Source organism: Sturnira hondurensis, unplaced genomic scaffold (genome assembly GCF_014824575.4).
Source record: "Sturnira hondurensis isolate 20B ecotype Veracruz unplaced genomic scaffold, ASM1482457v3 Scaffold0008196, whole genome shotgun sequence".
Lineage (NCBI taxonomy): Eukaryota > Metazoa > Chordata > Mammalia > Chiroptera > Phyllostomidae > Sturnira > Sturnira hondurensis.
This window is the reverse complement of record NW_028080827.1, coordinates 19,219,476-19,234,301: the sequence shown is the minus strand read 5'-3', so window position 1 is coordinate 19,234,301 and position 14,826 is coordinate 19,219,476. Positions and strand designations below refer to the sequence as shown.

The 14,826-nt window shown below is 52.2% G+C and overlaps 1 protein-coding gene across 1 annotated transcript in view; it reads right to left on the bottom strand.

The window, feature by feature from the left end:
* SMAD6 (SMAD family member 6) overlaps positions 1 to 13,106 on the bottom strand; it is a 76,323-nt gene extending 63,217 nt beyond the window's left edge. Inside the window, exons 1-2 of the mRNA XM_037054200.1 lie at positions 11,117 to 13,106; positions 3,101 to 3,157 (exon numbers count right to left, since the gene is read on the bottom strand). Coding sequence (XP_036910095.1) covers positions 3,101 to 3,157; positions 11,117 to 11,927 — 868 coding nt within the window. The 5' untranslated portion in view covers positions 11,928 to 13,106. The remainder of the gene's footprint in view (positions 1 to 3,100; positions 3,158 to 11,116) is intronic.
* Positions 13,107 to 14,826: the final 1,720 nt, after the last annotated feature.

Here is a 14,826-nt window from a genome sequence, read left to right as displayed (position 1 = left end):
CCAAACCTGCTCACTGAGCAATTTTCAATGCCTGGACTGTTTTTTTTTAAGGCAGTCTTTTTAAGTAGTTTTAAGTACTTCATATGGCGTGCATTATTTGTTTTCCCCTGTCTGCAGTGCAGTTAGATGGGGAAAGGAAAATCTTTTGCACGTTTTTTCTTGGACACTGAGTTGCTAGCTTGACAAGCCGATGCCTTCTGGGGCAGGCAGACTTGGAAAATTTTTCCTGGGCCTGTGCCTCCTGCTACCAGCAATGGGGTGCTGTCCCTGCTAAGGGACAGGCTTGTCCAGGAGTCGGGAAGCATGATCTGTAAGGCCTGCAGCACCTTCATTATCATCTCGCCCAGCACAACCCAGGTATGGCTCAGCTGGTCCCACTTGGCTCAGGAGAGGCACCCAGAACTGGGGATTCCTAGGGCAAAAACCATTAGCCTAGGCCCTCACTGGCCAGGATTCCACTCAATCCTGCAAGATTATTTTTTTCCTTTCACCACATGGCTTGGAGAGTGGGAAGATGAGACATTAACCAGTTTGGCCTCTTTATTCTTTTCGTTTCCCACTTGCCAGATGCTGACTTGGTGTTCTGGGTTTTATTTTGTTTTTTTGGTCTCATGTGATCACAGAGGCAATGACTTTTTGTTTACGAAAAAGCAACAATGCAAGGAAAAGAAAATAATACCCCCCCAAAAATAACTCGGACTATTTTTCAGGACACAAAAAAGTTATCTGCTGATAAAATGTGTTGGGAAGAAAATAAGGACAGATGGAAAATCTCTTTTAAAAAAATCTCAATGCCTCAGGGGGACCTTCTTAAGATCATTGTTTTTAATATCGAATGTTCCCAAAATGTTCAGCACCCCATGTTTTGCTGCTACTTCTTGTTTGAAGAAGCGCCATCACAGGGTGAACCTACTTCTTGGTGAACCACAGTGGAGCCAACACAGATAGCTTTGTGAGGTTCCCAGGAGTGGGAACAGCAGGCAGCTTCTGCCTTTCTCAGCTATTGCAGTGAGTCCCTACAGTGCACTCTCCAAACCCTCACGTCTGGTGCTTTGAGGGATGCCCTCAAAGTCTGAAGCATCTTCTCATTGTTGTAGAAAAAGAATACTCCCCACCTTGATCATGCTGCTCAAGCCCCAAGGAAGGACCCCAGCTGGAAGTTGGAGCCCCAGATTCAAGTCCCTAGCCAGCAAGACCAGGGGTCGTCACCTTTTTCTGCAAAGGGCCCAATATTAAGCATTTCCGCCTTGCAGGCCATACAATGTCTGCTGTAACTATTCAGCTTTGCTGCTATAATGTGGAAGCGGCCACAGACAACACAGAAACGGGTGAGTGTGGCTATGTTCCAGCAGAACTTTATTACAAACACTGAAATTTGAATTTCATAGAATTTCACATGTCATGAAATAGTATTCTTCTTTCGACTTTTTAAAAACCATCTAAGCAAGTAAAAACCATTCCTAGCTCCCAGATGATACAAAAACAGATGGCAGGCTGCTGTTTACAGACCCCTGAGCTATGTGACCACCAGCAAGTGTCACTTCCTCTCTCTAGGCCTCACTTGTCCCATTCGTAAAATAACCAGGACACCTGTTGACTTCCAAATGGTCACTCTGCAGGGCTAAGTGGTGTCCAGAGTTTTGCTGCTTTATCACAGGCTGACCCACAATTCCTTAGGGCAATGATTCTTGACTTTCAAACTGAGGTACTACTTTGCTAAAAACATTTGAGGATTATTTCCCCCCTATAATGGAACTAGGGATTGTCTAAGTGACTAGTGCAATTATGTTGACTTAGGAAATGCTGAGACAATCCTATGAGGGAAGGATGGGGAACCAGCAGGCTGAATAGGGGGCTGCTCTGGGTTTCCACCTCAGCCCTGCTGCTCATAAGCTGGGCGGCCACCCTATCCTTCAGTCTGACTCCCCCTCTATGAAGTGACAGGGTCCAACCAAATGACCTCTCCAGTTCTCCAGGGAACTAAATAAAGACCCTGTATCCATGGGATGACCATATGTCCAGAAAAATAATGAGGAAGTTGCTATTGTTAAGCCACTGACTCACATGCCATCCTGAGACAGGCCCTGTCCTCCTAAATAGAGGAGGTCAAACTCCTAGAGGGGCCTGGTGGGCTCTCCGGACTCCATAGGAGGGCCTGGAAGGGACGCTGGACTGGATGCCTGAGAGCTGACAACACTCAGGAGGGACCTCCCAGATGATGCTGACACACGGTCCTGGGAAGAGAACTTGACCAAAACAAAATAAAACCCACTTTTTGTGGTCACTTGATGGAATATGTCAGCATCACTGCCACGCCATCCGACTTTTAAAGCTTACATCCCATGGGAACTGCACGGGTCACACAGCCACTCTCTCTCCTGGTTCTATCAAAGCCAAACTACCTCACCCCACCACCAGGATTCTCTGCTAGAGGAAACAAGACAGCCAGGAAACCAAGCCTTCTCTGCGTCTAATGCCATACACGCTGACTACAGAATACAAACTGCTCACCCAGCCCCAAGGTTTACAGAAAACACACTCTACCTCTGAATGAAACTGTCTACAATGACATAACCACCTCGACTAAGCGCCATGCCAGGGGCTTTATGTAGCGATACACATGCTTTCTAAATGTTCCAATTACTGCTGTTGCTGCCCAGGTAAATTTCTTGGCTTAACCAGGGAAAAAACCTACTGCTCCTCTCAATAGTGACTTCTTGCTCAACATATCTATCATAATAACAATTAGTACACATGAAAGGAGAACAATCTAAGACCTGGGGAGGGAGAAAGGAGAAGAGACAAATACCAACCCACCTCCAGTGACATGCTTAGGTTGAAACCCATTCATCTCCCATGGGCCCATGTTTAAAGGTCACAGAGAGGTTAATGATGAGCTGAGGAATTCCAAGATGTAAATAGCCCTCTGGAGAAGCTGAGTCTGCTTTGGCCTAACTGAGGGTGTGTCTGTAAAACTTCACCCCATTTCAAAGGTAACCAGACCAGCTTTCTCTCTCCCCTCCAGCCCTTCAGCAGTGAGGATGAAAGGGAGCCCAGGATGGACACACCTCCCCAGGGGTCGGAAGGAGGGCACACTTACCCAGTGGCTTGTACTCTTCACAAGGAGACAGCCGAGAGTAGGGGGGTGGTGGTGATTCTGGAAGACAGGAAACAGCAGGTCACTAGCAGGGTGGGAGAATTCACACCTGGGGGTTCTTCTACATGCTTTTGATTATTGATTTCCTCCAATAATAAACCCAGCTCACAGGAAACCCTCCTGTTCTCCCATCACCTCTGCTACCTAAATCCACTGGAACATCACTGCCCAGTACTGAGGCCACAGGCATGGGGTCCAGACCTGGGGTGGGTCTCTGCTCTGCCACCTTTGGCTGTGTGACCTTGGGCAAGTTACTTCAATTCTTGGAGCTGTTTCCTCAGCTCCAAAATCGTGACAACAATTATATAGACCCCTCGGATGTTCAAGGAGGATGAAAGAAGATAAATGTACACAAAATGCCTAGTAGAGTTCTTGGTACTGTGGAAAAATACCTCCACAAACAGTAACTATTATTATTGTAACAAGAGAAACATAAGTGCAGGGCAAAATCAGAGTCAGGGTTGCTTGATGGAATAACAGACACTCAGGCCTTGGCTGGTGTGGCTCAGTGGATTGAGCACCTGCCCACGGACCCGAGGGTGGCGGATCTGATTCCCAGTTAAGGCACATGCTTGGGTTGCGGGGTCCCTGCTATGGGTGCACAGGAGGCAACCGATGATGTATCTCCCTCACATCGATGTTTCTCTCCCTCTCTCCTTCCTGTCCCCTCTCTCTAAAAATAAGTAAATAATGTCTTACAAACAAACATACAAACAAAAAGAATCACAGATGCTCAGGTAAATCTGATTTTTGGAAATACTTGCACATGGCATAAGCTTTTGGTATATGTCCCTTGCAATAGTGGGAACATAATTATATGAGAAAGGTATGTGTAGTTTACCTGAAATTCCAACTTCCTGGGCATTGTGTATTTTTATTTGCTAAAGCTGGCAACTCTCATCAGGACTAAGTATGAGTGCAGAGGCTCAGACACAGATGCTCACTTCCAAACAAACTGCATTAGAACTAGCACTCTTCGGAGAGAGCAGGCATGCAAGACTGATTGGGACCAGAGGAGCCAAACCCAGGTTCCTACACGGGAGACCTCACACCCACCACCATGAGCCCTCGGCCTCAGTGCCCCGCTCTGCAAAGCAAAGAGAAAGGGTGGGACACGAGCTCCCTACCTCCTTCCAGCTCAGACCCTCCATGACTCCTTATTGTCTACAGTATTTTTCTTTTGGTTTCCTTTCATTTGCCTAAAATACTCCTCCTTAAAAACATATACTTTGTCTTCAGAAGAATTCCTTAGCCTCTTGCTTTAGGGGAAGTAACAATTTGCTAAACTAAGTAACAATTTGCATGAATGAAATGACCCTTCATTTTCCCTAAATGAAACTAAACACCATCAAATCGCAAAATAAAACAAACCCTCAGTGGTAGTAAAGTGGTAATAACTATTATTAGGCAGGTATCAGTAATGACACAAGGGGTAATAAGTGTTTTTCGCAATTATAATAAGGCGCAATTAGCTGCAGGAGCATTTGTTTTGCTCCACACACCCTGTGCAGCTTCAGCTCTTCCAGGCAGAAATTATTTCGACAAAGTGAAGGCGCTGAGGTCTAGAAACAGGGAACCTTTTGTGGATAGAATTTAGGGAGAAGGAAAAGTTAATAATGGAGTTGCTACTGGGAGAGAAGCAAACATTTGCAGAAAGCCTACACTGTGCCTCTCTCCATACCAGGCACTTTCAATTTTATTTACTGTGTTTTACCCTATTGAACCTTCGGTACAGAGTGGTTAATTATGCTCCTTGGGCACTTGATCTTATTTCATCCTTTTTCAAAGACAAAATGGTCAACGTAGTGCCAATTTTGCAGATGAGAAAACTGACTTGCCCAGCTGACTCACCCAGCCAATCACGAGAGAACTAGGATGTGAGGCCAGGCCTGACTCTGCTCTAACCCCAAACAAGACAGGTAATCAAAGGCACCCCATTCCCACCACTTCGTCCCAGCTGAGTCACCTCATCTGCACAGTAAGTGCTCACTAAGCATCTGTGGACAAAGACAACAGTGATAAGGACAGTGGTAAAGTTGGGGGCAGCAGTGGGCACAGGGGTGGATAAAGAGGACCCAAGGGGCCAAAGGGGTGATCCATGGGAGACCTTAAACAGGACACAAGGAAGGTGACTATTTGCCTTCAGTAAGAGTCACCTCAGCCCTGGCTGGGGTAGCTCAGTGGATTGAGCGCAGGTCTGCGAACCAAAGGATCATGGTTCAATTCCCAGTCAGGGTACATGTCTGGGTTGCAGACCAGTTCCCAGCAGGGGACACATGAGAGGCAACCATACATTGATATTTCTCTCCCTCTCTCCTTCTTCCTTACCCTCTAAAGATAAAGAAATAAAATCTAAAAAAAAAAAAAGAGTCACCTCATTAACAGGTCCTCAGTACTAACTCGGAGGGGCTAGAGATCAGACTTGAGTGAGGACCAGCTCCTCAGGACAAGAATCAAAACACAGGTAGGCCTAAAGTTCCACAGGGAAGGAGAACTGAGGCCGGTACTCCCACTGTGCAGAGAAGACTGAGGCATGGGCAGTGAGAGAGACTTCTCCAGGGCCAGACAGGGAGCTGGTTGCAGAGCCAGAACCAGAAGCTGAGTCTACTGACCCCCAGCTTCATTCCCTTCCTTCCACTACCCCACTAACTTATCAGAAAGACCTCAATTACTGCATAAGGGTTCTTCTGGCAAAAATCTGATTGGCTGAGACCCAGGCCACCCAAGGAGGGAGGCTCTGAACACCTGCCCCTCCCCCGTAGACCTGTCCCCCCAAGATGAAACTTAACAGCAGTGGGCAGTAGTTGGAGCCAAGCCACTGTCATCAACACCAGCGTCTCTTCCAGGGACCACCTGGGCCTTGAATTGTGACACCTACCACCCATGGCCACCCCTGAGCTAGTGGGGTTCTCATGACATGAACGAGACAGAAAGCAAATGTACAAACTTGAAATGTCAGGCACACCAGCAAGCAGGGAACTACAAAGGTCTCCGGAGAGACCCCCATTTTCTCCAGCAAACAGTGTGCACAGAATAGTTTAACAACTGTGGGCACTGGAAGCTAATCAGTAACTTCCATAGGAGGCAAGTAAAACAGTAAAAAGGCCTATAGACTTTATCCCCAATGGGGGGATTTAGAATGTCAGAGGTTTGCCTAACTCAACTTCTTGGAGTTCGCCCAATCCAATTTCTTCTTTTAACTGATCAGGCAACTGAGATCCAGCAAGGTATAGGACCATCCCAAGGCCACACAGAAAAGTAGGAAGGAGAAGTTACTTTATTTCAACTAAACAAAGGAGGCGGCCAGTTGGGGACCAATAGCAAGTTACTGTACCTTTGCTTGAAAAATTGAATTATCATTCACATACACTTTAAGATTTACTCTTCTGAGATATACAAGTTAGTGGTTTCCAGCATATGCAGAGTTGTGAGACCAACATCTAATTATAGAACATTTTCCTCACCTTAAAATAAACTCTGTCCCCATTAGCAGTCAGCCCCCTATTCCCCCAAACCCCAGGCAATCACAAATCCCCTTTCTCTCTCTGGATCTGCCTACTCCAGATGCTTCACACAAATGGATCCATACACTGTATGGCCTTCTGGCTTATATATAATGTCTGGCTTCTTTCATTTAGGGTAATGTTTTCAAGGTTCACCTATGTGGTAACATGAATTAGAATGGCACTCTTTTATGGCTGAATGATATTCCATTGTATGGATCTATCACATTGTGTTTATCCATTCATCAGCTAATGGACATTTGGGTCATTCCACTTTTGGGCTCGTAGGAATAATGCTGCTCTAAACAATACTGGGTGACCTTAAACTGGTACCTCCACTCCACTCCCACACGTCCAGGGAGTGGATCCAGGAGGATGGAGTTCCGGGACGTTAATCAGGTGAGCAAGGTGGGCACTCAGGTGGGACACACGGTATGGCAGACAAAAGGTCAGATAGGAAGGTGTGAGCTGCTTCCAGGTCCTCTATTCACTCACTCCCTTCTTAAAAGCTCTCAGTGCTTACAAAAGTTGTGTTGATTTAAAAATAATAACTTTTAGAGTCTTGCAGGCCCCTATGAAAGAAATTTGCACACGGAGGGAAAGAGAGAATGGAAAAGAGGGAAAAGAAGACAGGGAAAGAGGGAGAGGGATCAGAAGAACTCCAGTCCTTTCAGACATCCAGCCTCAGGCATCAACTTTAGGAATCTCCTCCAACTTCCTCCAGCAGTGAGAGAGCCGTCAGCCAGGGGCTCTGTGTACCAGAAGGCTAATGCTCAGCTCAGCTCGGCCCAGGCTGCCTCTGGTTAGGCCCCAGAGGGTACCTGGCCTTTCGGTATCTAACTAATTCTAAAACCAGAAGACTTCACAGCCTATCTCAGTGGCTGGTAAAGTATCAGTTTGGGATACTACCTTCCACCCCATCCTGGCAGCCCAGCATCTTGCTTGAGAAAGGCTCCACTGGCTTCTCCTAGGGCCAACCAGTTTCCTCTCTACCAAGGAGTGGCTGTGGGGGGAAGGTGGCCTCCCAGTGTCTGTCCCCTCCAACCCCAGAAGCTTTAGGCTGAACCCCAACCCCCAGGGTGGGAAACACAAAAAAGGAGCTCCTGGCACTTTAAGGCCGGCAGAGCCTAATTGCCCAGATTCCCCAGGCAGCCAGATAAACAGCGCGGCCGGCTGGCGCCAGCAAGAGGCAAACTGCACATTATCACCCCTTCCTCACCTCCAAGGAGGAGCTCAGAAGAGCTTGGAGGAGCAGAGCAGGCAAGCCAGAGGGGCGGGGCGGGGGCTTGGAAGCCCAACTTGAAATTGATCTGATTTCAAAGGGATAATGCCAGGCCAAATAAAAGGAAAACTTTCTAGCCCATTCTAATTCCTATAGTCCTGGCCTGGGAACCCTGTGTTTTCCTAGGCGGCCTCCTACAGTCGTTTAGAAGTTCTCTCTCTCACTCTGTCTCTCTTTCCCTGGCGCAATTTGGATAATAGTAATTTACTGAATATAATTACAGAAAAAAAAAGCGGTGAAGCAAAGAGCAGATTTATTCCAAAGTTAATGGATACTTTCAGGAGAAAGGAGCTCTATAAATACAGGTTAGAACTGTGATTAAAGTATTTCTCCACATTTCCGTCCACATAGGCACCAAGCTCAGTGAACTGGCTTTTCCTGGGACTGAGAGAGACACACAAAAGGGAGGGAACGCTAGGGGCCTGACTCCCACGGGGTGGGGGTGGGAGTGTGTGGAGGTGGAGACAAATTGGGCAGAGGGAGAAACCCACTTTCTGAGGTAAGAGTGGGGGAGAGGGCAGAGCTAGGGAGGTAGGCCTGTGTCACCTGAAATCTGCCCGTCAGACCTCAGAGACTCTGTATGCCCTTACCACTTTACAGATGGGGAAAGAGGCTCAAAGAGGGAGCTGGCCCCACTGCCCTGAAGCATGGTATGGATACAGCAGGGTTTGCTCTGAGCAGCAAGGGTCTGCAATGCCCAGAAAGGGCCTCCAGTCACTGGGAATCCCTGTGAGGCTCAGAGGCACTGATGTGACTGGTGCCAGGTGGCTGTCCCTCAGTTGGCCTGCTGGGTGTTCCAGTCTACTCTCTAGCTGTCTGCCTGCCTGCCGGTCTGCCCCAGCCCTCTCCCCTAGAGCCCTGGAAGGAGCAGTCTCCTTATCAGGACGCGCACGACTGAGCTCCAGCTATGCACCCGCCCAGCTCTGGGAGCCAGACTGGCGGCCAGCTGGTGGGGGTGGGGTGAGCAGAAAAGGGCTCCCCGGTTCTCAGTCCCAGTCTCCTAGGCGCATGCCATTAGGCAGCGGAATGAATAAGAGGGTCTACCTGATTCATACTGGAAACTCTTCCCAGGCCATCAGTCCTCCCCACAGCGCCCAGGATGGCTAGAAAGAGGAGCCCATTGGGCTAGAGAAGAGGAAGGAGAATAGATACAGCCCCTGCAACAACGCCTCCTTCTGGGAGCAGGAAGGGAGTCAAGTGCCAATGCTTACTCTAGAATTAGATGTGGAGAATGTTCCTAGAGCCACTGCCGCTGACCATCAGCTTACTCATCCAAGGTCAAGTTGTATTATTGCCCAAACAGAGCCTAGGACCAAGTCTATGGTTAAGAACCATCCCACAGCAGTTTGTCCTCAACCTGTACCTGCCCAGGTCCACCAAACTCAAACCAACATCCAAGATGACTTCTCATCCAAGGAAGAGGGACAACCCATCCATGCTTTAGCAAGGGTGTGTCCTGTCTGTGGTCTCCAACGCTTTCTCCCACCCACATACCTGAGCTTGCCTGGCTCTTTGACTCTCAGCTGGGTCTTTCCTCCTCCTCAACACCCATCACCCCTTACTCACCCTCCAAGGCTGCTCCAGGTTAGACCTATGGAGCTCCTGCAGGTGACCCTGTTACATATCTAACCCCATGGCACTGTGATAGTTTGCACCCCCTGACCTGGCTCTTCTTCCCCCATCTCCACCCCATCTCCCCCGGAAGATTGTATTTCTTGAGGACAGGGATCCTACTCATATTTCCACTCTCTCTGCTACTGCATCCAGCTTGGTGCCTGGCACAGAGTAAGTGCTCAGCAAATACATGCTGGCAGGCAGACACGATGAGAGAAAAATACCTGCCAGGGCTTTCTAAAACAGCAGAGTGGGCCCCACCAATGATCTTCCACTAAACAATAATGACCAGTGATAGGGCAACCACAGAGAGGTCCAGGTAGCAGAAGGGAGGAAGCCACTTCCAGGGGATGCTGTCAAGCACAGAAAGCCGTAGGCCACAGACCAGGGACTGCCAAAAGCTCCTGAATCAGGTTTGGACTGACCAACTGAGAGAGCAGCCAGATGAGGACCACCTTTCCCCACCAAGCCCCATCAGCGAACCACCACAGAGGCACCTACTTTTTCCTTCTCCTTCCAGCCACTTCCTCCTCACACCCTTTACATTGGGAGTCAGGAGACCTATGATCTGACCCTCTATGGACACTTAGGTTGGGCACCAACTACTGTCTCCAGAGGGACCAGAAAGGAGAAACTCAGAGCCCTCCAACATCCAATAGCCTATAGCTCTCTGACCCACACACCCTGACAGAACCCCCAATGCCACCTAAGACACTACAGGTTAAAATGTGTGTTCCTGCAAGTTCTTGGCCCCATTTGTCCTCACTTCTGCTCACTGGGCTGGGGGGGTGGGGGGTGGGGGATGTGCATGAAGTCCCAGGTAGAAAACAAAGACAGGGAGTAGTTCAGATGTAATAAAATACCTGGCTTCCTCACCTACTCATAGATGTCCCCAGGACCACTCAACTGGACACAAAAGCTGGACACAGAATTGAGAATGATAGTGGAAAACCCTGCCATTTGACACCCAAGAGATGGTGGGAGCAATCAGGTCAAAAGGGGGGTACCCACTTTGAGAGGAGTTGCCCTGCAAAAGCTTTGCTCCACAGTATACAAAAGGACAAGTGGGGCAACTGACAAACACTTCGACTCCAACCACGAATTGTCTACACCCGATTTCACAACTTATATATGCACTTGGATATAGCAAACTACAGCATAAGTATAGGCACATACTGGCAAATGCTACAGACCTGAGCACAGATTGGGGGGAAATTAGGGGGTAAGGTGTCCCAATGTTTGGCTTCTCCTAGGCCTACCCACCCCCATGTAGATGGAGCCTACATTCCACCCCTGTAGCTGCACAGAGAAAAACTTCACATTGTACCCTTTCAAGTTTGCCGGTGCCTTGATGAAGTTGCCATTTGATGTGTGCGCCCAGATCCCCACTCCCTGGCAAGACCAGGGTGAGGCGCCTCCACTGGAGCTCTCACGCTTCAGAGGTACCCGCGGGAGCACCACAGCTCTGCCCGCCCAAGGTGTCCGGGATAAAAATGCCACTCTAGGAAACTGGAAGGGGGCCCCGAGCCCGCCCCCACAAGTCCCGCGCGGCGCGCTCACCTGGCCCGCAGAGCCGGCTGAAGTGGTAGGGATTACAACACACAGTGGGGCCGTCAGCGGCGGCTGCGAAGCTGTGGCAGCCGCACAGGGGCTTCAGCTCCACGGCGTGCTGCAGGTCAGGCCAGCGGAAGAGGCGGCCAAGCAGCAGCTGCGGTGGTGCAGGCTGACCGCCTAGGCGGAGGTCGGCGCGCGGCACCAACACGCACCCTCCCGGCACGCCGCCGCGGGACTCCACCGCTTCCAGCAGCGTGTCCAGCGAGCGCTCCTTGAGCCGCTTCAGGAGCGAGTACGTGACCGTCTTGAGTTCCTGCTCCAGCAGCAGCAGCCGCGAACGGGCTTCACGACTCCGCCCTCCGCCCGCCGGTTCCAGGGCCGCCCCAGCCAGGGGGTCGCCGGCGTCCCGGGGCGCACCCGCAACGTCCCGCTCCGAGAACAGACAACAAGTCACGGTCTCGCAGTCACTTTCGGGCAGCCAGCCCGGGCCTCCAGGCTCCGCCGCGTCCAGCGGGGAACCTCCAGCGCCGGACCCCGGCTCCGACATGGGCCTCGGGGGGCCCCCTGCGCGTCGGCGCCTCCCTGCGCCCTGGGCGCCTCGCTGTCCCGCCGCGTCCCGGGGCCGCCGCGGGGCTACCGGGCGGACTTCGGAGCGGCCGCAGCCTCCGCCTTCTCGTGCCCGCGGGGCTGGCTCAGCTGGGTTGCCCAAGCTCCCATCCTCGTCGCCGCCACCGCTGCCGCCGCCTTCCTCCCGGTCGGGGACCACACGACTTCTCCAAAGTCGCCGCACCAGACCCGAGCGTTTGGACCTGAACATACGATATCCTTTGGCGCCGGGGGTGGGGGGGAGGCGGTCTCCGGTTACCGGGGGTCCGTTCCCTCAGCGAGGAGCCGGCTGCGCGGGCCGCAGCCCCACATGAAGCTCCGCCGCCGGGCGCCGTGCAGACCGCGCACAGCCTGTCGTCGAAGGGGCGCCGCAGGGCTGCAACATGAGGGAGCTCGCGGAGGTGGGCCGGAGGGGAACACGCGCACGCCGAGCCGCAGTCTGAGCCCGGCCAGCGGCTACATGGACCCGGCGGCCGGGCTGCTCAGCAACTCCAGCCCCGGCGCTTGAGGGGAACCACGGGCAGCGCGCCACCAGAAAGTCCCAGCATGGGCTATCAAGCCTTCAAAAGTTGCGCGGCTGGTCCATGAGCACAAAGCGCTCTCGTCGAACTCCCCTAAATGTGTCTGGAAAGCCCTGCCTGTAAAACCCAAGTTTTAAAAGCCCTGCCTGTAAAGCCCCTAACTACATGGGCTTTTCCTGCAGGACCCAAATGGCAGGCTTGTTGATACCCTCAGCTTCCTTCTTATTCCCTGCAAAAAGAGAAAAGAAAAAAAAAGGAAGAAAAAGAAACCCCAAACAAAACCAAAATCCCTGGAATTGCATGCACGAAACGCCAACTCCGTCTCAGGTCCTAGGCGCTAGATGCACTTGGAGCGAGTTTCTCCCGAACACGGGTGTCAACACATGAGTGGAAACTGTAAAAATCCCAAAGAGCTGCTTGGGAACCCTTAATTAAAAATGCAATCCACCGAGGCAGAGGTCGCAGCCCTCCCCACAATGCGCTCGGACGCCCGGGGCGCCGCGCTGCAGAGGTCGCCCCCCCTCCCCCCTCCACAAAAAGTGCCTCCCGGTGGCCCCGAGGTCCCGGCGAAGTCTGGCGAGGCAGCGCCGGGCAGCTCTTTCTCTCGGCTCGGCTCCCTCGCTCGCTCCCCCGCTCGGCGCTCTCTCTCTTTTTTGTTCTCCTCAAACGCACACTGAGGGCCCCCGGAGGAGCGCCGCGGAGTCATTGGCTGCCTCCCATCATATGCCAGTCTAGACACTTTGGCGGCTCCGCGGCGCTGATTGTTGCGCAAACAAGGTTTCAAGTTTCTTAACTCTTAAAGGAGAACACGTCCCATTGCAGGGCCCGCGGCTACGAGGGGCCGGCTCCTGGGGCGGGCCGAGCGCTGGCCCCCGCCCTACGCTCGCCCGTGCACCCCCGCTCCAAGTCTGACTGCGCCCACACCCCGCTATCGGGCTCGAGATGCGCGGCGAGCACGGATGGGAGAGAGCACACGCGCGCGCACACACACAACAAACACGGTTACAAAAACCACGGGCGGGTGGCGCGAGGGCTCCACGAACCTACTGAGACTAGAACGCAAACGGGGCGCTTTGCCTCTCTCTCTTGGCCTGAGCACAAACTTACAAACACACATTGCACTTTAAACTTGATGCAAACCCCCATCCCAGGAAAGGCTAATAAAAATGGGTGTGCGTGTGAGCTTTCCTGGCTTGCCTCTCTTGGGAACAGGGGCTGGGGCGGGGGGGGCGGGAAGGCTGGTTTGTTGGGGCAGCGGGATCTCGATGATGGCCCAAGGTCTCCACATCCTCTGTGCAGTCAGGGGTCGCTCTACTGGGACCAAAGGGGGACTGTGGGACACTTCGCACACAGAGGCTCCACGTTTGCCCGAGCTGAGGGTGGGGTGGAGGTGGAACTGTTTCCTACTCTGGAGCTTTCGCTTGCCGCAGCCTAGCCTCGGAGCCAGGCGGGCCGCCAGCGGTCCTGGGCCCCCTCAAGGCTGACGCTTCCTCCTCCCACTTCTCCATTCACTCTCTTCTCCACGGAGAGCGATGTGGGTAGAGCTCGGGCTTTCTCTTGAAACGTTTCACAACTGAAATGGGGATGGGATTCTGTAGGGTCAAGGGACGAACTAAGGCGCGCGGCGGCAGAAGCGGGACGCCCGGTGCGGGAAGGGTTAAGGCCGCTCCAGGCCCTGGAGCCGGCGCGGCGGGGTACCTCCTCGGGCGCGCTCGCTCGTCCGTGGGTGGCAAAAGTTCAAGCTTGTAAAGTACGGATTGGTCCCGCGCGGAGGGAAAAAAGGCCTGGTCCCCCCTCCCCCCCCGGGCGCGGCGCCGATTGGCCCAGCCGTGGGGCGGGCACCGCCCTCTCTCCGTCGCGCGGAGGCACCGCCCCCGGCACGGCGCCCCGCCCCTTTCCGGGCAGCAGGCGAAGCCCAGCCCCACATTGAATGAAAGAAATTCCGCTACTCCCATTGGCCCGAGGCTGGGCGCCTTTCTCCCGCGGTGCTCTAGCTTGGGGGGTCTCCCTTCCGCGTGCCCACGTTTGGGGCTGGCCTTGTGAGTGCTCTGCGCAGCGAGTCCCCGGCGGAGCGTCTGTGTATACGCTGGAGCAAGGGTGGTGTTTGCAGGAAGGGCTCAGAACCGTTTGGTGAGCTTTACCTGCAGCCAGGTACTGTTCAAGCCGCGTTCCTTAGAGAGGCAGCCACTCTCCGGTATAGAGCACCGGGCTGAGAGGCTTCCCCACCTTCATCCCCTACTGCTTTGACCAAATGAAAATAGTTGTCTTGGCTAGAGTTTCTTGTTTGAAAAATGAGGATGCCCTGGCCTGGTAGCTCAGTTGGTTAGAGCTTCATCCTGATGTGCCAAGGTTGGGTTAGATCCCGGATCAGGGCACACGCAAGAATCTAACAATAAATGCATCAATAGGTTGGAGTGGCAGGTCAATGTTTCTATCTCTCTCTGTAATCAATAATTTTTTTAAAAATGGGGTTGAAGCCTACCTTGAGTTCTCCACAGAACTATACATATCCTAGGAGATAGTGCATTTTAACTGCACAAATCACAAATGAACAGCAGGATCAATTTTACTACGTGAACACTATACCTG